Source organism: Monodon monoceros, unplaced genomic scaffold (genome assembly GCF_005190385.1).
Source record: "Monodon monoceros isolate NGI ecotype Baffin Bay Population unplaced genomic scaffold, NGI_Narwhal_1 Super_Scaffold_13, whole genome shotgun sequence".
Classification (NCBI taxonomy): domain Eukaryota; kingdom Metazoa; phylum Chordata; class Mammalia; order Artiodactyla; family Monodontidae; genus Monodon; species Monodon monoceros.
Genome location: NW_021703769.1, coordinates 78007866 through 78032458, shown reverse-complemented (window position 1 = coordinate 78032458; position 24593 = coordinate 78007866). Strand labels below are relative to the sequence as shown.

The following is a 24593-nucleotide window of genomic DNA, read 5'->3' as shown; positions in this document are numbered from 1 at the left end:
TCATAAGACATTGAATATAGTCCTGTGCTATACAGTAGGACCTTGTTGTTTATCCATTCTATACATAAAAGCTTACATCTGCTAACTTCAACCTCCCACTCCATCTCTCCCCCAACCCCTCCCCCTTGGCAACCACCCGTCTGTTCTGTTTGTGGTTCTGTTTGTTTCATAGATAGGTTCATTTGTGTCATATTTTAGATTCCACATATAAGTGATATCATACGGTATTTATCCTTCTCTTACTTCACTCAGTATGACCATCTCTAGGTCCATCCATGCTGCTGCAAATGGCATTATTTTGTTCCTTTTTATGGCTAAGTAGTATTCCATTGTATATATGTACCACATCTTCTTTATCCATTCCTCTGTGGATGGACATTTAGGTTGTTTCCACGTCTTGGCTATTGTGAATAGTGCTGCTATGAACACACGGGTGCATGTATCTTTTGAAACTATAGTTTTGTCTGGATATATCCCAGGAGAGGGATTGCTGGATCATATGGTAATTCTATTTTTAGTTTTCTGAGGAACCTCCATACTGTTTTCCACGGTGGCTGCACCAGTTTACATTCCCACCAACAGTGTAGGAGGGGGCTGCATTTTAAGCAAACCCCTTGGACGGGCCTTATGCGGTAACTGCTGGTGTATGGAGACCGGCACCGACATGACCACCCTAAACCAAGACCACTTGTGGAGTCATTGCACTAGGTCCTGCCTGTCAGGGTTGTGACAAGGAAGCAGCAAATGCACCCCAGATCTGGCACAGTGCCTCAAGTACAGAACCTCCAGGAGGCATTAGTCCAACAGCACCGTGCCGTTCAGAGCCATGGTCTTCATAGTAGTGAAAACCTAAACCACCTAATGATCCAACAGTGGAATACGTTTTATAGTACATTCACCCTAAGGGTCATCCAGCTATTAAACAAGTGATATGGGAAGACACGGATACACTTAAAAGAATTGTGCGCGTGTGGTAGAGAATCTCCAGAGTTGGCTCCCAAAGGACCCTTGAGGCCCCTCCCAGCGTGGACCTGGGCTTGCCTGGTGACTCGCTTTAGCCACGAGGATCTGGCAACCGTGATGCTGTGCCGGTTCTGAGCCTAAGCTTTAACGCCTGGCAGCTTCTGCTTTTGCACTTTTGGAAACCCCAGGCCATCAAGTAAGAAATCTGCGTGCCCTGCTGTAGGGCCTCGTGGAGCCCAGCTGTCCCACCACCCCCTCAACAGCAGCCACGTGCCGGAGCCATCACCTTGAACGTGCCTGACTGGCCAGCCCCCCACACCTGGAGGAACAGAAACTTCCAGCGGAACCCTGCCAACCACAGAATCGTGAGACGTAATAAAATACTGGCTTAAAAGCAACTAAATTCTGTGTGTTACACAGTAATTAACCAGGACAGGTTGCAAAACGGCACAAGCAGCTTTATCTCAACTTTTGAAATATGCAAAATCAGGAGCACAAATACTATTATCGGAGATAATTTCCTGTATTTGGCTACATTTTAGTTTTTAAACGATGAACATTATCACTTATATAAGAACACAATGATGTCATACTTGATAAAATCCACTGCAGTTTAAAAAAAAAAAAAAGCTGCAGATAAATGGGTCTCTGTCTACTGGGCGTAGCTCGAGTACCACCTGCCCTTTCACCGGAAGGTCATCACCTGTTGTCAGAAAGTTCTCAGGTATTGAGCTCTCAGTTTCCACTTCAGAGGCCACGGCTTCTGGGGAGCAAACTGTACCCGAAGGGAATCAGGTCTCCCTTTAATTCCCCACATGTATCCTAAGCCCAGCTAATGCAACAAAGTCCCTTCTGGCCACTGATGAAGACACGAAGCCACCTCCCGTGTCCTCAGCCCTGTGGCTGCACCTGGTGTTTTGGTTTGGTTGTTCCTGCCCCTGCCCAGCCCTCCTCACAATTCTGGCTTTGGCTAGTCATTGCCACTGAATATCAGGGCTCGATCAGAAGAGGACGAAGTCCAGCCAGTGGTGCTGTCTGCTTGGCCAGAAAAACCACACAGAAAGAACCTGCGACAGAAGACAGCAGCCCAGCGTCGGCCACTGAGCTGCCACCCGCACAGGCGAGAGGACACCAAGGAATCAGACCCAAGCCGGCCCTTCCTTCAGCTCACACACCTGAGGGACACGATGGTGCAAAGAGCAGGGCTGGGAGAGCAGTTACTGATGAAGATTACCGGCTTGAAGCTACCGAGGAGACCATGACGTTTCAGTCTACTTTTTTTTTTTTTTAACCGTACGCGGGCCTCTCACTGCTGTGGCCTCTCCCGTTGCGGAGCACAGGCTCCGGACGTGCAGGCTCAGCGGCCATGGCTCACGGGCCCAGCCGCTCCGCGGCACGTGGGATCTTCCCAGACCGGGGCACGAACGCCTGCATCGGCAGGCGGTCTCTCAACCACTGCGCCACCAGGGAAGCCCAAGTCTACTTTTTAAACAACACCTGATTCTAATTCGTGATGGAAGAGATGTCAGACACACACTCTGCAGTCAGCTCCAATGGGGCTCTGAAAGCACAGTATTTAATTGGAGACCTTGGAAAAGAAAATCAAAGCCTGCTTTTATTGATGCACCGACAGACTGACCCGAGATTTGGAAGGGGTAGTTCGCTAATACAACCCTCATCATCAAAGCAAACTGAGAAGACCACGGTGTCTGAAGTGGCTTTACAGCGGCACGATGCCTTAATAAGTTACGGAGACGGCCTGCTCGTTAACCGCCTTCTCACTTCATGTTCTTTACAAACTCCTCTCCTTTCTTGATGGAGGCTTTCAGCTCAGGAATGGCCTCGGCGATCATCTTCTCTTCGAAAGGGGAGATTTTGCCAATGCCTAGATTCTTCTCGATGCCCTTTTTCTGAAGGAGAGAGGGGAGGTGGTAAGATTTTACAAGAAAGTTTCCATGAATGGGTTTGTTACAGAAAATCCCACTTGTAACTTCATCAGGCCTGCCTTGCCTGTCTAACCGGTGGCTCCTGGGCAGCCTGCTGAGGGAGCCGCACGCCCTGGGGACGGGGCAGGACCGGGCCGGACGGGTGTGAGCCGTGCCAGGAGCTCAGCTTCTGTCATTCAGCCCTGGGCTGGGAGCCGGGCTCTGGCACTCACTGTGTGTGCACCTGTCACGCACCCGCCAAGTGTGTTTCCTTATTGACCCCACAGGAGGCTGTGAGGACACATGTGGGTTGCTTGGCACACAAAGAACTCAATAATTAGTAGCACCTGAGTTATTCTCCCTGACACAGAGCGTACTTTTGGGATCTAGTTTTTTTCCCAAGTTGGTAAAGGACTAAAGAAACACTTTCGTAGCCACCTGAATCCAACGTAATTAAGGAGATAGATACACATCGGACGTTAGGAAAACAGCAGGCTGGCGTCCAGGCTGCCTCCTCGGAGCCTCCCTGACCAGGACTATCAGCCTTGGGGGCCTCTCCTACAGGCCCCACCATGCTGCACACACCTGCACTCAGCTGGCTCTGGAGCTATAACCACAGGTAGCTCTGGAGACCAGTGTCAGTCTCAGGGATTTTGGACACCAGGGTGTCTGTGGGAAGGGCTTCTTTCTGGGCATGAGAGGAAGGCGAGCACACATTTGCCTGATTCCAGCGGGTGCCCACGGCTAAGACGTGGAAACCTGCTCACTGAAGACTCTGTAGGAGTCAAGGAGACCAGAGAGCTGCCCCAAACCAGCCTGGCTGAAGCCAGCAAGGTGACTAGAAGGGCCCCGTCCCAGTGCATTTCAAGGAGGAAAAGCAGTGAGGCGAGGAGCAGGGCTCAGGAACGCCTGAGCTGGAAGGTCTAACACGTGTGCACGCCCCGGCAGGCCCTGAGGTCAGAATGAGAAGGAACCAGCACAGCCTGGTGCGGGGAAGCCTCTTCTGTGAGGGCTGTCCGTGGGCCGCCTCGGGACACAGCGAGGGTCTCACTGGGAAACATACCCAGGCGGCCGCTGCTGACCGGCTGCTGGGGCCGTGAGATTCCCGTCAGCCCCCACAGACTGAGATTTCTCCCCGCCACTGCTTCTGTGATGCTTCTACCCTCAAAAGTCCAAGCACAGGCCAGGCAGTGAGATGCAGTTACTGCACAAGGAAATCTGAACCATGAAGCAAACGCACGGAGTACAGCTGCTGAGTCTCAGCTACAGAAAATGCTCCTCCTTCCGGCCAAGACCTGGCCTCTGGGATACATACCCCCAGCAGCAATGGTGTGGAGAAGTACGGACAGTCCGTTTCTTGGGACTTAACGAAGGAACATTCGACAACTCCTTCCTTTCCGTTCATCGCATCCACGAGGGAGAAGACAAACCGGGCTCCAGCATACGCCATGGATAGGGTGGCAGAGCCTAGGAGGACAAAGGCAGGTCAGCCAAGCTAGCGCTGCGACCGTAAGACCCAGACGAGCGACCCAGACGAGCTTCCCCGCCAGCTAAAACCCCATCTGCATAACCTCCAGCTTTCCAGTCTCATCAGGAATTTAGGTCAGCATCCCTTGAAGTGACAGACCCGCAGACGGCACGCAATTAGCTCTGCTGACCTCAAACACTACTCCACGCCCCCCAGTGAGCTGCGCTGCCCTCTGACCGGGGGGGCTGCTTATCGAGCAGATGGACGTGAGACTTAGAAAAGGACCCACTCCTTGCTGGGCCCTCATGAGTCTTCGGCTCTGCCTCTAAAAGCCTGGGGCCGCCTGAGCGCCTACCTGCTCCGGCCTTAGCCTTGACCACCTCCGTGCCGGCCTCCTGGATCCGCCCGATGAGGGTGGTCAGCTGGTCCTGGGGGAAGTCCACCTTGGGGGTGCACTGCAAGTGGAAGTCACAGGGCTCACGTGAGCAGGACCAGGCTCCGGTCACCTCCCAGCCCCACGCCTGGCGGGCCCCGGCATCGCTGCCACGTGGGAAATCAAGACCTTTTCCTTAAAGAAAAAGCCGACTTTGTTGGGAGGTGTAGTGAGTTCTCTACTCATTAAAAAAAAAAAAAAAACTTTCTCTATTTTGGACTAATTTTAGACTTAGAGAAACGTTGTAAAAATAGCAGATTTTTCCTCACCCGGCTTACCCTGATAACACTTTACATAACCACAGTGCAGTTATAAAGAACAGGAAATTAACTAAACCACAGACCTTACTCAAGTGTCACCGACTGTTCCACTACCGTCCCTTCTGTTCAGGGTTCTGCCCAGGACCCACCAGCACCCAGGGATCTCGCCTTTGACTGCTTCCTCAGTCCTCCCCTGGCTTTCAGGACATCTGTCAAGGGTACTGAATGCTCGCTTTGTAGGATGTCCATCAACTTAGGTTTAAAAGGTGCTTCCTCAGTATTTTCTCCTGAGGTTATGAGGTGATTTATCTTATTCTCAGTGGTGTTTACCTTGTCTCTCCTCATTTTTAAACAAAGCAGCTTTGCCTGCTCTGACCTAATCGGGAAGGCAGTGATGTTTCCACCAGCAGTTTTCACTGTGTAGGAGCTGGCCCTTTTGAACACCTTCTGACCACACTCACTCCCGCAGCTGTGGACGCTTCAAAGTAACAACAGACGGTGAGATCCGTGTCAGCCTGATCCGAGGGCCCCAAAGTGAACCTCTGAACTGTGCTCGTGGTCTTGAGGCTTCCGGGCAGGGTGACACACGCACCTGAGAGACCAGGGGGATGATGGTCTTCCCAGCATGGCCGCCAATGACAGGAACGCTGACGCGAGCCGGGTCCAAACCCTGGTCACCAAAAGTGGAAAGCCTGATTAACTTTTAACAAGCACTTTGAGTGTAAAACACGTCATATGCACCTAAAGCACCAACACCGGAAAAATCCACAGAACTCGGAAACCAGGTAGGAGGCCGCCTGACTCCAGCCGTGCTCACATGTCCCACTAGGCGCCCCCTGCAGTTTCAACACACGCAGTGAGTAACCTGGTGTCTGGTGAGGTCACTCCGAGGCTTTCCCTTCACAATGCGCTGAAAACTGCCTTCGTGAAGGGTCCCAATTGGTTCCCATCAGTCCGACAGCTTCTTGGAATCAGAGGATGACAAATCCTCTTTCCCACACCTGATGTCATCCCCATGCCTTAGCTCAGACTTATGTGCCTACACTTTGTTACAGAGAACAAAAACCTCGTATCAGAGCAAGACTCCAGAACACCCAGGGGTGAGAAGTCTGTCAACTCAAACAGTGATTGGAACAGAAAGAAGGAAACCAAGTTGAAAGGGGTCACAACGCCAAGGTTCATTAAGTGGGGCTTGCTGGGACGGCTGATTCATTTGTTAAACCGGAGGCACGATGCCCCCAAGAATCTGCGAACCAGGTATTTCTTAACACAGTCAAAAAAAGAAGCTGGTGGGAGTAACGGGAGGGGGTGAGCAGTCCCCAAATGCTGCCACCTTCCCCAAATGCTGCAGCTGCTAAAGAGAGACACCGTAAGTTAGGAACCAGCCTTGCCTAGGTTGGGGAGCCCAGCCACAAGGGTGGGCAGACCCAGCAGCACCGTTAACGGACACGCACGGCAGTGTCTACAGGCCAGGGCACCACGCCGGTCACCAGGGACACAGGCACGAACAGAAAGGGCCCCTGCTTTTGAGAAGCTCATTGTCCAAAATGAGACAGATACAAACAGACGTTCCAATGCGAAGGGTGAAGCCAGCCACAGGGTGGCTCTGGAAGGCACCTGAGAGAAGGCCTCCTGGGGCAGACCTAACTTCATCTGGGAAGGAGCAGGACTCCACCAAGGGAAGCGTATTCTAGGCAAAAGGAGCAGAAAGAACAAAGACCTGGGGGTTCACAGGGCAGGTACCATCAGCAGAGCATGAAGTGCAAAGGGCAAGCCCAGTGGAAGGCAGGGGTAGAGACGGCCGAGGGGGGAGCCAGAGGCTGCGAGGTTAAGGGCAGCCTTTCACCCTCCATGCAATCCAGGAACTTTTCAGAATGCCAGGCAGCCTGAGGTAAAGGGCGCACTCCTTAACTGATGGATCCGGGGCGGAGACATGCTTCCCCACCTCACATGGCAAAGCTTTGAGGCCAAGCCTCCACGGTCTAACAGAACTCTCTGTGGGAACACAGCAGCCACGTGGGGCTCTGGAGCATCTCAAGTGTGGCTGGTGCAACAGAGGACCACAGTTTCTAATTTAATTATAATTAATTCAAATAGCCACAGGTATCTACTGTTGCAGCAGGATTAGGGGCCCAGGGGAAACGCGTGCTTCCCCCTGGAGTTGGCAGCACCACGGGAGCCCTAAGAGAACGAGCACTGCTGCTTCCAGGAACCAGGGGCGTGTGCCTCGGGAAGCTGGAACCCCCACCTCCCGGCCTGGGTGCGTTCAGACTCGGCTTCACTGAGACCCGCTCCGCAAAGCCTTTTCTGACTCAAAGCCAACCACAGTCTAAACACACGTGCACTGAAACGGTGATTCAGTTGTCTCTGGAATTAAAGTGTCTCTTTCTGCTTCACTCACAGAGCTCCCAGGCCCCGTGGCCACATCTCAGGGATCCGACCCCACTCGGAGAGCAGAGCCTGAGGAACACGCCAGAGCATGAATCACAGCGGGGCACCGTACCGTCCACACCCTAGAAGAGAAGTGCTGGGCGCAGGGGAGGAAGAGGAAGGTCAACGGTCCTGCGTGCGCCCTTCTCACTAAGCTGTGTGCACAATTATTTCCGACTTGGGAGGACCCCCTCTTCCACAAGTTCACGAAAAATGGCCTGAAGCTCAGGAGGGACACTTATTTGGGCCAGAGGAAGTGGTTCTGCTGGGTCCATAACCCAACAGACTAGACAGCGAGCTGTGAAAGGTACCGAGGACTCAGGACCTGGCGCCGGTGCCAAACCCCCCTCGGGACAAGCCTGGCGGCTCAGGAAGAAGCAGGCAGCCAGCGGGAGCAGAACTGAGGTAAGTCACTGCAGGCACCCAGGAAGGGAGTCAGAACACAGACCAGGGACAAGAGTTCTGACATGATTTCAGGGACTTTCCCAAGTTCTTCGTGTTTGCTGACTTTATCATTTGTCTAATGGTTAGCAGGTAAAACCTGTTAGGACCAGTTTTCAGAGCCGAGCCGATGAACACGAAGAGCACAACCCAGTCTAGCCAGTGAGAAACCCAGGGAAAGCCGAACCCTTGCTACAGCAGGGAGAAGAGCAAGCTTGGCCGGTTCCAGCCCGCAGGGGCCTGCCGTCTGCGTTCCCCGCGCAAGCTGCTTCCCACCAAGGAGGCGAGCTATAAAGACATGTAAACCCTCCAGTTACATGTGGCCTGTAAGGGCCCCGGTGTCCTCCAGGCCCGTAAATGAGCCAAGCATAGCCAGAGAGGTTCCGAAAGGGAAGCTGAAAGATGCCCGATGCAGCTCTTACCTTCAGTTCTGCAACAAAAGCGTTGGCTCGGACAATGTCCAGGGTTGTCACCCCAAATATTTTATTGGGGTTGTACACTCCGTGTTTCTTGAAAACTTCTGCTGTGATTGGGATGGTGGAGTTAACCTAGTAAATCCAAGAGAGAGGGGCAGAATTTGCCTGTGTTCTGAGAGCAGAGCCTCGCGACAGGAGGAAAAATCTTCTCGTCAGACCATGAACAAGCTCTAAGCTGTCACGGTAAATTGCCCTGATAAGCGACCCTCACGATGGAAGGCCCCCTACTCTAAAAGACTGCTGCTTCTCCCCGCCACGAGAAAGAAGAAACCATTCACTGGGGAAGGCACTCTTCTCCTTGGTGGCCTCCGAGCCCAAAGTTCAAACATGCACGTGACCCTTCAACTATCAACTTAAAAATGTGATGAAGGCTCCACAAGGCACCTTCTGCTCCAGCTGGGACTTAGCCCAAATGGCCATTAAAAGAAAAGAAAAGACAGCCTAGCAAGAAGCTACAAGCTACAAGCTCAGTCCCAGCTCTGTCACTCTGTGTCGTAACCCCGGCCAAGTTACCTCAACTCCTTAGAACTCAGTTTCTTAAAACGGGAGACAACTACCTCATGAGGTGGTTGTGAAACTTTAAGTGATTTAATACATGGCAAGGGTTTAACACATTACCTGGTACATAGAAAGAATAAAAACAAGACAAAACCAGCGAGATTTATATTAGGCACCGGTTAATCTGCCCCCCCCCCAAGATCTTCTGACCAGTTGCCCCCGAGGAAAGGTGAGCTGGTTGGAAAGGGCAGGATCCTCTTCTCAGAGGCCACGGGCACAAGCTCTGCGTGTTTATCAGCGGCCACGTTCCTGAGTCCACATCAGTGTCACTGCACTTTCACCCAGATCCTTCTTGTACTCGCGAGACCAGACCAACCAGCAGGGAGGAACAGAAGGGCTGCTGTCAAATGCAACCTGAGGCCCTGCTAGGGCGGGCGTGGGAGCCACAGCCGACTTCTCAGGAGGGACACAGCACCCGGAGTTTCTGAACTGAAGAGCTAGCTTCCTGCAAAAAGCAGCAAGCAGGGCTTGGGGGGCTGCGTACGGGACCATGTGTGAGTGTGAGGAGGGAGGAGGCGCCAGGAAGCAGGAACTGCAAACCCCAAGTAGAACACAGGAAAAGGAAGGAGTTAACAGGCTACCACAGTCACGGCTGAAGCAGCCGCAGGAATGGGCTTATTTTCCAGGTGGAAAAACTAAGATACCGAGAGGGGAAGCGATCTGCCCAAAGGCACACGGTCGATGGGAAAACCAGGTTAAAATTCACTTGGTCTATGCCAGAAGGAATCCTTAGGAAATAAATTTAAGGGCCTTTTATTAGCTCATCCACTTTATCCATTTCAGCACACGAACCTGATTATTCCCCCGCTAAGCACAGAAGCACACTCTTGCTAACTGTGGACTTTCATGCGGCATCAGCGGCCGGCACTCACCGGATTTGCAATGATGCAGATCATGGCCTCGGGGCAGTGCTGGGCACAGGCAGCAGTCAGGGTGGCCACAATCGTGGCGTTGGTGTTGAACAGGTCATCCCGGGTCATGCCTGAGAACAATCCAATTCGAGGTGGTCATAAAGCACAGGACGAATTTCCAAACATGTACCACGTTGTGTGTGTTTGTTGTTATGGGAGATTCAAACATGAGTGAGACAGGGTCCCTGTTTCAAGTAAATCCATCTTGTAGGGAAAACAGCCCAGTGTGATAAGTGCCAAGATAGAGGTCTGTGAGGGTGGAGCGTGGGGAGGGGAATGAGGGGGGTTATACCCGAGGAGGATCACCAAGGACCAGTACAGCTTCCAAGGTGGAGGCAGGTGGAGGAAAGGGCCTTGCATGCAAAAAAAAAAAGTGCACACAGAACACAATGAGACTGGGCGAGGGGACCCAGGGACAGGTGGAGGGCTTCATCTGTACCCCACAGGCATTGGGGAGCCTTTGGAATTTTTTCTGCAGCAGAGATCTGACCAGATCCATTTTTCATGGAAAACCACATCCTCAGCTGACCTGTGGGGAGATGCTAGGCAAGGAGTTCAACACACACCTGGTTTTCTTGGGACTCCCGCTGGAATCACCACCACGTCGCAGCCCTTCAGGCAGTCTGGCAGCTGCTCAGGTCCGAGGTAACCTGGAAAAAACACCCACGTGAGCAATTTCACCACTTCCGACTTGGAGAGGCCAGCACGTCTGTGGGGACAGAGCCCGGGTAGGATGGGCCCACCTGAGTCCAAGTCTGGCCACAGGCCTCAAGACAGGCTGGAAGGACCGCCCACGAAGGGGTTCCTCTTCTGGAGAACTACCACTGTGGGCCTGATGACACCGGCTGGCAGGACAGTCTCTTTCACTCCACTTTCCTCCAGCCTCACTGGCCCAGTCCCGATTCGGAACACAGTAACCGTCCAGGTTCCCACAGAATCAGCCAAGTCGGCTGCTTTTCCTTATCCAACCCAACTCGCCAGCACTTCTAAGTCCTTCTCGGCTCCCAGTAAGAGCTGCTTATGCCACGTCATGGTCATCCTAACAAAAGCTCTGTCTCGGAGTCAGATCAGAAGGCACGGTGGAGGCCAGGAGAGAAAAGCCCCGTGCTGAGAAGCAGGGACGAAATATTAGCATCCATTCTGTTTACTCCTATCATCCGAGGAATAAAAGGTCCACGTTCAAAGATCTCGGGGAAATCGGCCAAAATCTGCTTTGATTTGGCTTCTCCCTTATTGTGGGAGCTTTTGGAAACGCAAATGTACAGCCCAAAAGAAAATGAGCGAACTAATTCAGAGGGACCACGGAAGGCACACGAACAAATGATCTGACAGTCACTCAATCTCCTGTGCTGTCTACACGAGATGAAGATACATGCAAACACCATCCAACGGTCTCACACTGACAGCAGAGACGGAAAGCAGTACAAGTTTTCTGCACAGCAATCTGACACTTTATAGTAAAAGCTTTAAAATAGTCATACCTACTCATTCTACTTTTAGGATTCTATTTTTTTTTTTAAGGATTCTAAGAAACAAGATGTAAAGATAAAGATGTTTACACAGCCTAGCTATTTACAGTAGAGCAAAACAGGAAACAGCCCAATGGACAACACTGTGGGTATAATAATAAGTGATAAATTATAGTACACCTTTAAAAATGATTTTACCAAGAATTTGGTGACATAGAAAAATGCTGCTATAATGTGAAGGTAAGATAAGCAGGATATATATAATTATATGTAATTATGAGTGACTTCTTGGATGACATAGCTAGATGTCCCTTGGATTTTCCTAAGGTGGCCATGCTCTGAAGAAGCTGGCAGAGGAAACCCTGGGGTGGAGGGACGGCCCAAGGTGGGGAGCAGGTGGCAGCATTTCTCACTGTCCCCACGCCCCTGCACGAGGCTGCCTCTTCCCCATCCTCATATTACTTGTTAAATTATAAAAAATTAAAAATGGGAAGGAGAGACCACCGTTGTTATTCTCAAAGACACTATTTAAATTTTTGTAGACTCAAGTCAAGAAAGGTGCAATAATTTATAAAATTTAATTCTAAAATGAACATGGAAACCCCAAGTCTCTGAACACCTAGTTTCACTTAAGAATCTCACTCTAAACCTGAATCCTGGCTGACGGGGGAGGAGACATGTAAGTTCTCCAGGGTCGGCGTGCTCAATACCTTTTACTGTCGCTCTGGTCTCTATGTGGCTCAGATCGGCGGCCACTCCGGGTGTATGAGCAATATCGTAGAGGGTCAGGCGGCTCACCAAGGGGCTGTTCTTCAGGAGAAGTGAAAGCGGCTGCCCGATTCCTCCGGAAGCCCCCAGCACGGCTACTTTAGCATTGTTCTAGAAAGAGGCACAGAGAGAGGACTGTGAAGATGGAATCAGCATTAAAAGGATTCACATGGTAATAAACCGCAGAGTACTGCACTGGGTCTTTTTTATTGCAGCAGTACCAAATGAAGATGCAATCGTATTCCTACCATTCCAAAGGCCCCCTTTCCTTCTGAAGTTCAGAGGTTTGCCTCAGGAAAATGGGGGAGAACTCATGTCTCTAGATGCTGTGACAGTCAGGGGCATACTCCTGTACCCTCCGAAAGGGGAGCAAACTTCACTCAATCGCCACCTGGACTGGTAACAGAAGCCTTTCCTTCAATGTGCAGTTTTATTATTTTTTAAATAAATTTATTTATCTTGGGCTGAATTGGGTCTTTGTTGCTGCGCACAGGGCTTTCTCTAGTTGCGGTGAGCGGGGGCTACTCTTCGTTGCGGTGTGCGGGCTTCTCATTGCGGTGGCTTCTCGTTGCGGAGCACGGGCTCTAGGCACGCAAGCTTCAGTAGTTGTGGCTCACGGGCTCTATAATGCAGGCTCAGTAGCTGTGGTGCAGGCTTAGTCGCTCCGCGGCATGTGGGACCTTCCTGAACCAGGGCTCGAACCCGTGTCCCCTGCATTGGCAGGCGGATTCTTAACCACTGCGAGTGAGGCTGTTTCTAACCTAAACTCACAAATGAGAAGGGGAGCCTATCCCGGGCAAGCAGGCAGGGAGCTGCCAGGGAAGAAGACAAACCGAGAGAAGAGCAGCCACAAGAACGCAAAGCATGGCGTGTGGTCCTCTAGGGCAGCCGTGTACTCTGGGTCTTTACATTATCACTGCACACTGTGTTCCACAGCAACGGATGCTAGAAATAACGGGCTTCTGTTATCAAAAACAAAAATCAAACCAAACAAACCAAAACTCAAGCCAAACCCCAAACCACCACACAGTGTAATCTGCTTGAGGAAACTAAAACTCTAAAAAGCATATATTACATCTAAGATTGGAATTCAGGTTTCATTTGTTTGTTTTTAAGTTGGTGCTTTAAAGGTGGACCCTTGACTTCATAGAAAACTAGCTGGACCAACCCAGAACCTGAGGTCTGGCAATCTCACCCATCTCCAGACCTTCAATTATCACTCCCACATCCTGTCCCGAATCCTAAGGACTCCCAAATTCCAACTCCACATTCCCAGTTCTGTTAGGCATACCCACTGGTCCCACAAACCCAACTGTGTAAATAAATTTGTCCTTACTACCTCTCCCATCCCTGTTCCCAAATGGCATCTGTGTTCACCCAAATTCAAAACTCTAGAGCTGTCTTCTGCTTCTTCCCTTACTGGAGACACCCAGTTAGGACACGAAAGGACTTGGCATCTCAAGCATCTTCCCGATCTGCCCCCGATTTCCATCCTGATTCCATTATCTAACTTAGGTCCTCAGCTCCACCTCTAAACCACCCTTCCAAAAATTCAAAGTTTTAATCATTTCCTTGGGTAAAAAATCTTCTCAAGTTCCTCACGCCCAGATTACTCAGCCTGGCTCTCAAGGCTGACCAGGGCTCCAATGTGGGGAGCATAAGACAGTTCCCTTGGTGTGCAGGATGTCAATGTCAAGGCTGTGTCTTTCATCAGTCAGGTGAAGAATTAAACTCTACCAAGAAAGAGACTGACCTGGTGCTCTCAATTAGGGTCCTTAAGTGAATCAGTCCCACATGACACAGAAGATGAACCCAACACAGGGAGAGGGAAGAGGGGATTGCTCTCAGTGTGACGAGGTGATGTTATTGTTTGTATATTATAAGGTTTCATCAACTTAGTTAATATTTATAAAAACATAACTTGTAAGTGGTGATATCTTTACAGTGAGATGCGAATCTCTGGTACTGCAGGTTAGCTCATAATCTCTTTGTAAACAAGCTGTTTCCAAACTCCGTATCTTTTTCCACGTTGAGGAGTGGTTGTCAACAGCACACTGTTTAGCAACGGGGCTCTGAAAATGGATGTAGAGTAACACTTCCTTCACTTATAAGTTTCCTTTTTATAATCTGTTATGGTTTTTAAATTTCTGTGTTTTGTGTCATACATATTAGTACATTAGTACATACGGAAAGACATAAATACACTGAGGTTGAAGTCTCCCTAGGCCAATGTACCATCTGGCTCAAGCTCATCTTTCTGACTTATACACTTATATACTTCAACAACTCCACATTTATTTCCAATAGGCATTTTAAACTCAACACATCCAAATCTGAGCTCCTGATACCCACCCCCCTACAATCACTCTCTATTAGCAGTATTTCCCACCTCAGCAAATCTCAACTCCAAAACCCAAAGCCTTGGTTTTCTCCATGTTCCTCTTTCTCTCCATACATCTCATGAAATCGTTATCAGCAAATCCCACTGTCTTACCTGCAGTTAATCTCCCTTCCCCCACTCCTCAGCATCAATCTTCATCACCTCCACCTGTCCTACCTTTGTTTACTCACTGTTGGCTTAAGTGCCACTTCTCACTCATCCTGGTATCACCTGCAGCACCCAGCACAGTTCTGGGCAACACGGATACTCAAATGTACTCATTCGTATATTTATTTTTCGAATGAACTGAATGCACAGGAAACTGATTTGAAGAACAAAAGCTAAGTAAGAAATGTGGAACCTCATTTAATAATCACCTCCCTTTTGAGGTGTGGTACTTCAGGAGGCAATGTGGGCAACTCCTGGATTCTAACTTTGGTTGTATTAGAATCACTTGGGGAACTTGGTAAAAAACACGGAGGCCCAGGTCCTACCCTCCTTCGATGAGCCTCGGCCTCTGATCTTTACCAGCTTTCAGGTGATTCTGACACAACAGAGTTTGGGAATCGCTGCCCTAGAAGAAGACGGCTAAAAATAGCTTGGGCTTAAGTAGTCTCAGGCCAAGCCGCGCAGTTAACAACACCCGGGGGCAGGCCCAGTCCGCCCACCGCAGGAAGGAGCCTTCAAAAGGTCCTCAAGAGGAAGCAGAGTCTTCCGGTTCTTAGAGGAAAGGCTTGATGATCCAAAAAAGTCACTGACAGTGGTCAGGAGAGCTGAATTTTAATCCTCTGGCCAAAACACTGTGTAACCTTGGACCAATGCTCTGCCCTCGGTATCTCTGCCTGCCTGCACTATGGAGTTAAAAATTACAGTGTAGGGGCTTCCCTGGTGGCGCAGTGGTTGATAGTCCGCCTGCCGATGCAGGGGATGCGGGTTCGTGCCCCGGTCCGGGAAGACCCCACATGCCGCGGAGCGGCTGGGCCCGTGAGCCATGGCTGCTGAGCCTGCGCGTCCGGAGCCTGTGCTCCGCAACGGGAGAGGCCACAACAGTGAGAGGCCCGCGTACCGCAAACAAACAAAAAAATTACACAGTGCTTGTACGGACGCTGCAAGAACGAGGTTAGTCTCTCAAAATACTATGGAAAATAAGTTACTTTCGGCCCTAGAGCCCTGGCTTCTCCACCTTGAAGGAGCACAGGTCACGAGTAGACCCTCTGGGGGGCTCGGGGGCGAACTGGGAGACTCGGAGAAGCGCCCCGGTCCTGGATCCAGCTGGACTACTTCCCCACCCCCGACTCCTGGGCTTTCTCCCCCGCACCTCCTGCCCGGTATCAGGGCCGGCCCAGGACGCCACAGCCCAGGACCAGCACCAGGTGGTCCTGCGGTCCAGGCTGGCCCGGGGGTCAAGGCTGCTCGCGAGCCAGGAGCACACGTGGCCTAGGTCGGGGAGCCTCCACCTGCAGGCAGCCCCTCGCAGGACCTACCTGGGCCGAGGTGCTGAAGCTGCGGCGGAGAGCGGCGCTGGCAGGCCGGGCGAGGGCGGAGAGCATGGCTGAGACGGGCGCGGCGCGGACTGGTCGGCGAAGGAGCTAGCAGTAGGACAGTGACTCCAACGACCTCCACGCTGCACCGGGCCTCCCGGCTCTGCTCCACCTGGCCTCGCGAGAGTGGCCTGGCTTCCGGCACCCCACCTTCTAGATCTCGCGGTATTTCGGCCACATCCGGACTGTCGCGGAGGCCGGCGGAGGAACGCTCTCCGTGCGCAGTCCTGGGGTGGGTCGTTGTGCGGTCGGGCGCCGTGCGGCCTGTCGGGGAGACGCGGTCGGAGTGGGAGGGAGAGTCAGCACCCGAGAGGTGGAAGAAGACAGGCTTTAGGCTGGAAGAGCCCTAGAGGAGCGATTTTGCAGGTGGGGGCCCCAGACAGAGGCTCTGATAGGGAGACTGGTTGAGGTCGCGCCGCAGGCCCGACAGAATGGGTGCGGCCCGAGCCCCCCGAGCTCAGTCCAACCCACCCCTCCTGTCCCTGGAGGCGGGAGGGGCTCCGAGCTTTGGAAAGCTCTGGAAAGGAAAGCGGGGAGGGGAGGTTGAGAGTCCCGCGGTTGGGGTGGAGGATGAAGGCTCCTCTAATCAGTCCCTCCCGTGCACCCCTCCCCCCCGGTCGCACACACCCCGTCCACCCGCCAGTGTCGTCGTCCCTCCTGGTGCCCAGGATCTTCTAGTAGAGTTTACAAAGCTTTAGAGACACCCCTACCAAGAATGGCCGACCCTGAGCACTGACGTGGCGCGAGACACTGTTCTACGAGTTTACAGGAAAGCAGTCTCGCGTTACAGATGAGGAAACAGGTATACAGGTGATAACCTGCGAAGTCACCCAGTCCCTGCCCCTCCGGTCTGCCCAGCCGTGCTGTGAACCCGGCCACACTGTTTCTGCTTTAGGGACCAAGAAACCATGGCTGAGCTCAGTTAAGTGGATTCGTTCAGAGTCTACCAGAAAGAAAGTAAAGATACGGTTTCTCCTCACAAGAAGCGTATTTAAGTTGATCAGTATCCTTATAAGCTTCATTTGCCCCACTGCTGTTTTCTGGGCATACAGAGAATTCCTTGCCCACAAAAAGTTCAGGGTCAAGTGGGACAGGTAGGTGTGTTGCAGGTTGTTAACCTTAGAGGAGTGTACAAACCCAGTGGGGGGGGACCAGTGACCGCTTCCCTGGGAACAGTGGTCAGGGAACCAGCGGTGAAAAGAACAGTTAGCAGAGGTGCTGAAGAACCTATCCGTAGGAGGGAGTGCATGGTGCCTGACTTACTCTTTCCTCCCTCCTTTCCACTTGTTTATTGAGCTACTAAGATGTGCCAGTCCAATTTTGGAGCTGGGTGTTCAACTATGAACAAGATCCAGACATTTTCTGCTTTCCGGGAGCTCAGAGGCTAGTGGGGAGACAGGTAAACTGCAAGCAGCATGGTATGGCTAACACCAGGAGAATTACGAGGGGCTGTGGGAACACAAAGGAGGTCCATCTACCCCAGATTTGGGGTGGAGGTGGGGGCCATGTGAGAGAGGACTTTGGAGGATGAAACATCTAAGCTGAGATGTAAAGGAAGAGCAGGAGTTTCTCAGTGGGACCATTCACCTCCACAGGAGGGAGAGATCCTTGCCTGGGCTTTGGACCTCTCAAAGCGGGGGCACTAGGAGCTGGGCGTTTAACAATGGGAAGTGTCCAGATGAGAAAGAAAGGGAAAAGAGCCCAAAGAAAAACCTGGAGGAAGGGACAGTGAACAGATAATTTCTGTTGGAGAGGGGACATGAGGACAAACAGTGTTCTTTATCTTATCACTGACTGTGTTCTCTCTAATTGTTTACCTCTCTATCTTACCACTAGAACTGAAAGCATCTTACAGTCAGGTTCTTTCATCTCTTTATTGTCCAGCATCTGACCAGGCTGAGAGTGGGTTTCTGAATTTTGGGAGAGTTGAGTAGTTTTAGATACAAGGCTGGAAAACCTAGATTGTGCAGGACTTAACCGAATGTTAGCTGAGAAGTTTGTATTTTATTCCTCGGGAAGCAGGTGTTTATCAAAGGCTTTTGTGATGCCACCAGAACTGTGTTTGAGGAAGATTAGACTGACTTTGGCGTGTTAAAAGTTCCAAGGGAAAAATGTGCAGGGCAGGGAGATTGTTCAGGAGGCTATCTAATGAGATGATAAATATCTGAGTTACTGTGATGGTTTTAGAAATGGTGAAGTGGGGCCAAATGAGGGAGGGGGAAGAATTGATAAGCGTTTGTGCCCATCTGGGTTTAAGAAACAAATGGAAGTGATGTGGGAAACCAGCCTGAGAGAACTGTATATGTACAGAAATGGAATTCAGGGTGTGTGTGGAAGGAGAGCTGGCTGGAGAAAAAGTAAAGAGTTCTGTTTTAGATGGGCTACATTGGAAGTGATGGTGAGTTGTCCATATAGAAATATCAGTGGACACTTGGGGAATTACTCCAAGGGGAAATATGGGATTGAAACCCCTGAGAGAGGCCAGGGCTGAAGTCATTCCTATAGAGGGGAGAGCTGAGGCCAGGGGAGAGAAACTAGAGTCACATTCTCGTGTGCTCACTCCCACATCTGGGGCTGGAACTCCTCCCCACCCCCCTGGCAAGTCAGTCAGCCCCTGTCAGCATCTCCACGGCGGGGAGTCACTACCTCCCAAGTCCTCTACTCGGGCCATCCCAGCCACTTGACTGTTAGAAAAACGTCCTCACATTCAGCTCCTAGTTGCTTCCCTTTAAATCGCAAAATGGCTCATAACACTCTTAGCAGCTACCGTATCAAGCATTGACTTTGTACCAGGCACCATGCCCTGCTTTGCAAGTGTAACTGTTAACAGGGAACATGCACAGCCTCATTCAGGAAGCCTAGTGCAGTCAGAAAATGGCTGTATGTCTTCATCCCCATTCTTCCTCTAAATCTTTGCTTGCCCTTGGATTACATCAAGCCACCAGGACAGACTTGTTGCAATAGCCTAAATGTCCTGTTCACGTTAATAGTCAAAACTCTGAACTTTAAGTCAGTGTTAAAGCTTCTCCCCTTCCCCTCTTGAGCTTGCTTCAGGCTCCCACCTTGGGAGTGGAGAGTGGTTGACTTCTCCGTTTCTCCATCTTACTTCCTCACTACCCCTCATCCCTGAAGACTGAGGCTTCAGGCCCATCAGTGTTGGTGGAGGGGGTTGTGAGAATAAAGATAGGGGCAGGAAGGGTCCATTTGGCATTAGTAAGAATTCTCTCAGCTTGATGGGAGTTTGTGGCTGACACTTCCATGTGGTGCTTTTGTGGGTCTCTCTTACCTGCAGTTCCTTTGACCTGGGTGGTTACACCTCAGCCTTGCTGTTTCCAGTTGCTCCCTCAACCCCTGTTTTCTGGAATCCTCCAGTACCTGAGATTGGTCCATTGTCTGTCCAAGTGGCCCTCTTGGGCAAAGTCCCGTTAAGATTGCTTCTAGTTGGCCCTCTCTCCTGCCTGGCCCACATCTGGTCTACAAGAGACACATAGGTATCCTTCACCCCAACAAATTCTGGGGGTGTAGGCTGTTTCAAATGCAGCTGCTGCTCTTTGCTAACAGCTAACCAGCCTCCGATTTTTCCAGGCAGGGGCCCACGACCAGCTTCTATGCCTGCACAAGCTTCAGAGGGCACAGGCCAAGCTATTCTAGGGGTTTTCTTTCTGGTTTCGTGAACTGCTTCAAGAAAGCTGAGACTTGTGAATATTTGAAATCAGGGAGAAAGAGGCTATAATAGAGGTGAAGAGCTTTGAGATGCTAGAAGTCAAGAGAGAAAAGGATTAGGTGGGAAAAGATGAGGTCAGAGGACACTTATCCCTTTGATTTTGGGAAGAAACTTGAAGGGCACCCAGTGGGCAGTTGGTGAGGTAGGGCAGTTTGCATCCCGTGGCCTTAGCCTTCCCAGGCAAGACCTAGAAAATGAGAGAGGTTGCTGCATGGTGAGGAGGTTTGGATAACAGTTGTAGCCATTGGGGAAATGCTGGGAAAATCAGGAACGGTGAGAAAGGATTCATTGGCAGCTCTGGGGGCCCAGCTGAAGGTCTGCAGTGTGTCCTTTCTGTGTGCCCAAGCTCATGTGGCTTCTCACAGCCCAGACCCCACACCAAGTTCACGGATGTACGGGTGGGCCACACACCCACACATTTGTATCCTTGAACACAAACACATAGTTCTATACGGGGGATTAAAAGCAATTATTGCCATATAGTTTACATACAGTACAGTATACAGGTCTTCAGTGTGCAGTTGGATAGTTTTGACAGTTTGCAGTCTTCTAACCACCACCCAAAACAAGCTGTAGAAGCATTTTCATTATTCCAGAAAGTTCCCTTATGCCCCATTCCCCAGACAGCTACTTCCTGACTTCTATCACCATAGATTAATTTCACTAGTTCTTCATTGCATGTTTTTATACACAGTATAGAAATACATTGATGTGCTCCTTGCCACACCCCCACACAAGCCGCACACGTACACCTATACTAACCATTTTGTTCCTTACAATAGGCTGAGGCCACAGTCGAGCTGTCAGATTTTTGCTCTTAGGTGCACATATTCAATGCTAACCTACCTTCTCTTCAACCCTAAAATCGTACCTCAAAGTGCAGTATTTCAAATCTTTCCTTTCAGATCCCTGGAGATAAAATGAAGAATTAGAAAGGTGGTAATCATCCCACCTGCATGAGAGTTTTCTTTATTTTCCTCTAGGGTCTCTAGAATATCGGCAAATGGGGACATAAAGTTTTAAAACAGAACTGTTTAGATATATAGCTTAACTTTCAGTTGTGGCCCAGCTGGAAGTCAAAGGGTGTGGCTTTCCAAGATACAGGCCAGCAGAGCAACTAGGAGATGGTGGACTGGTGACAGCAGAGGCAGCAAGAAGCTGCTGGCAAGGAGCTCCCAAGAGATGAGGGTCGCCGATGGTGGCAGATCTGAGTCGGGAGCAAAGCCTGCAATCCTCCAGGCCAGCCAGAGGTCAGGGAAGTGAGAACAAAGCTGAATCCAGAGGTTGGTCATGTCCAAGAACCCGTGTCAGGTGCAGAAGGTGGGGCGCTAGCCCAGTTGAGCAGAGGAGAAACAAGTGCTGGAGACAGAGTTGGAGGAGGTGAGACCAGACCTGGTGGCCACACAGCCTTTGTGTAGCAGTTCGCCAGCCGCTACCTTTGACATGTGAATTGCTGCATGGGTAGGCCTGTCACCCTCCCAGGACCACTAGGGTACCTCTTGGGGGTGTAGTGGGCCTAGGTTTGGGGCGATGGGAATGAAGGTAAGATAGACAAGGGGCAGGGATGTGGTGGCTGAGTCTGGGCCTCTGGAGATACTGCTGCTCACTAGCCACAGGACCTGGAACTTCTCTGAGCTGAGAAATGGTTTCAGGACCACTTCTGCAGCCTCCACAGCTCTGGGGTGCTGCGGCCTGTGTCCTCTAGCTTTGTCAGGGTTCAGGCCACAAGGAAGGTGTCTGGTTGGGATTGAGGAAAGACTATACCAGATCCCTTAGGAGCCTGACCCTTAGGCAGCATCACTGGATCCCCTCGCTTACAAACTTGGCCAGCTCCTGCTCTGGTCTTTGGCCTGAGATTTCTCTGAATGGTGCTTTCTGTCTACTGGACATCCGGAGGCTCCTAGATGAAATTGAAAAGAGAGAGAAAGTAGGAGTAAGGGAATTTGTTTCCTAAGCTCCTGCTCTGTGCTGGGCCCAGTTCTGGGCAATTTATGTTTGTTATTTCAACATAACATTCCTACAGCCTTTCCAGTGTGTATTATTGCCTCAGTTTACAGGTGAGAGCATTGATGCCTGTCACTGTATTTAAGCCTGGGTCATCCTGGCACAGCCTCAGTTTCCCACACAGAACCAGGGCATAGTGGGGTTGGCTGTGGACCCTGATTCATATCTGTGCAGTCCTCTGGTCCCTGCTCAGCCTGAGCCAGGAACCCAGAGTAAAGCTTACGGTCTGACTTCTCCAGGAGTGTTGAGTGATGCCTCTTTTCCACTAGAAGCAAATGCCCATCAGTTGTGTCCACCTGGACTGTCTGGGCCTGAGCACTAGACCAAGCTCTCAGGACCCTGGAATGCCTGTGAGAAGGATGGGGTCAGGCCCAGCCTCTGACGGTGACACCATCAGTCAGAATGGAATTGGTCAGGCATAAGGAGGCAAGAAGGCCTGGATCTGGCCAGTTTCGCCTTAGTCTCAGGCTATGATGACCCCTAATGAAACATCCCTTCTCAAAGATAGACATGGTCTTTTACTGGAGCTGAGCTCTCCAGCCCAGCTGTGTCTGGACCGGCGAGAGAGCCCCACACAAGCCCCCTAGGTTGAAGTTCAGGCCAGGTCATTACAGGGAGGGTGAAGAACCTTCCTGCTGGTGGGTGTCCGGTGTGCAGAGACGAGGCCTGTGCTGGCACCCTGCTCTCCTGACGGTAGGTGGCTCCTCGCCACCCAAAAATCTGTGGATTTCCCAGATGGGTCAGTTCGTAGGAATATTGGTATCCTCTCACCCTATGAAGCCAGATCCCCAGGAGGTGCTCCCTTTGACCTCCCTTCCCACCTGCCTGCCCCATCACCCTTGCAAGAGCTATTGCACTAAATGCCCTGAAAGTCTCTTAAGAGCTGTGCTGTGCTAAAAGAGCCCAAAGGGGGATGTCTTAAACTTGCCATCCTGGCTCCACTGTTTTGAATAGATCACCAGGAAATGAGACTTGGTAGAAATAATCATTACAAATGAAACTCACAGTGGCAGAAACCATACTCGGTAAAATCCGATACAATAAGAATCTGATTAAGGAATCAGATATTTATTGTAAAATTCACAGGGAAATAAGACTTGATCTTGGGAGAAATAATTTTGGCTAAACAAAATTGAAAGTGAAAAAACTTGGAATTGGTTAACTGTGAAATATAGAAGATCAATTAAGGGATAAAACTGGCTTAGTGGAATTCATCTAAGAAAAATACTTTTTGCAAAACCTCATCGACATTTGTTTAATGGTTCTATATAAAAGCTCAACATGAGAATATTCTTAGGGCCCAAATGGTGGAGCCAAGAACATCTTCCACCTTTCAGAATTTGGAGTAGTGCTGAAAGGGCTGTTAGCTACGTCCAGTTCTCCACCCACCTGGGCTAGTGGCCCTCCTCATCACAGCTCACAGGGATGCGTCTTCTCTCAGAAGTGTGCCGTTAGGTTCAGGACTGTACTTACCCTCCTGAAGTTTACCAGCAGGTGAGGCAGCTCTTTTTTTTTTTTTCTTTTAAATAAATTTATTTATTTATTTTTGGCTGCGTTGGGTCTTCGTTGCTGCACGCGGGCTTTTCTCTAGCTGCGGCGAGTGGGGGCTGATCTTTGCTGCGGTGTGCGGGCTTCTCATTGCAGTGGCTTCGCTTGTTGCAGAGCACGAGCTCTAGGCGCTTCAGTAGTTGTGGCACGCGGGCTCAGTAGTTGTGGCGCGTGGGCTTAGTTGCTCCGTGGCATGTGGGATCTTCCTGCACCAGGGCTCAAACCTGTATCCCCTGCACTGGCAGGCGGATTCTTAACCACTGTGCCACCAGGGAAGTCCCAGTGAGGCAGCTCTTGCTTGACAAGGGAGAGTGCCCCCTTTGGGAAGGAGATGTCGGAAGGAGTTGATTGCTGGGGCTGGACTGGGTTTTTACCTGAACGCCCAGAGACAATCCCTTGGCTAGTGAATAAAGAGATGGAGGTTGTAATGGGGAAAGCGGGTGGGAGTGTGAGGATGGGCTCTGAGCAATAGACCAGATAGGTTAGGAGCCAGCTTTTAGGTTGGCTTAGCAAAGTTGTGGGACTAGACACAAAACCCATCCTCTCTCCCCTATGCTCACCACCTCCAGAATGGCCTGAGATCAGGACTTTCAGAGGCAGAGGACCTGAGGGTACGAGTTGGGGTGTCCTCAGGAAGGATCTTTATGTAGCATCTAGAAGTATGGCCTCAGGTCAGGATGGCCCCATTGGTGAGGGCAGGAATGGTGACTAGTAATGTAGTCATTCAACACGTGCTTACTGAGCACTAGTCTGCATCAAAAATCCTGGGCACCGGGTGAGGGCACAGCAGTGAACAAGAAGGTCAAGGTCCGTACCGTCAGGAGCCGTATATTCCACTGTGGGGAGACTGATGATAAAACAAGCAAACAAATGAGTGCAATAATGCAGAAGACAAACTCGTAGTTTGCAAAGATCACCCTGACTGCCATGGGAAGATCAGACCGTAGGGAGAAAGCAAGAAGCCCAGTTGGGAAGTATTGCATCCTCAGGAGAGAGACGCTAGTACCTTGGTCTAGGATGCTAGCCCTGGACTCGGGTTTGGAACATATTTAGGTAGTAGAGCTAATAGATTGGATGTGAGAGACTGAGGGAAAGGGAGATTAGGGATGTGACCTTGAGTAACTAGGTGGCTAAATGGTGCTGTTTATTGAGACAGGGAAGACTAAAAGACATATTGGAGGTACGGGCACGTGTAATTTAAACATTCTTTTTTGGCCGTGTTTTATTTGAGATGTCCACCAGGTGTCCAAGTGGAGCCTGGAGCTCAGTGGAGAGGTCAAGTAGGGGCCATAGT

At 50.8% G+C, this 24593-nt stretch overlaps 2 protein-coding genes across 5 annotated transcripts in view; one reads left to right on the top strand and one right to left on the bottom strand.

Annotated features, from left to right (window-relative positions):
* Nucleotides 1–2562: 2562 nt before the first annotated feature.
* On the bottom strand, nucleotides 2563–16152 carry MDH2 (malate dehydrogenase 2). The gene is made up of 9 exons (XM_029220465.1): nucleotides 15967–16152; nucleotides 12045–12213; nucleotides 10432–10515; nucleotides 9827–9936; nucleotides 8343–8468; nucleotides 5642–5719; nucleotides 4712–4811; nucleotides 4204–4355; nucleotides 2563–2873 (listed from the first exon to the last, which is right to left on the bottom strand). The coding sequence occupies exons 1-9, from the start codon at nucleotides 16030–16032 to the stop codon at nucleotides 2742–2744; spliced, it is 1017 nt and encodes a 338-aa protein (XP_029076298.1). The 5' UTR covers nucleotides 16033–16152; the 3' UTR covers nucleotides 2563–2741.
* Nucleotides 16017–24593, top strand: part of STYXL1 (serine/threonine/tyrosine interacting like 1) — a 66263-nt gene continuing 57686 nt past the window's right edge. The window contains exon 1 of one of the 4 annotated variants that reach the window (XM_029220469.1): nucleotides 16017–16255. The gene's annotated coding sequence lies outside the window, so the exon portion shown is untranslated. Of the gene's footprint in view, nucleotides 16390–24593 lie in introns of all 4 variants that reach the window. The other 3 variants (XM_029220468.1, XM_029220470.1, XM_029220466.1) reach the window with 3 other exon arrangements.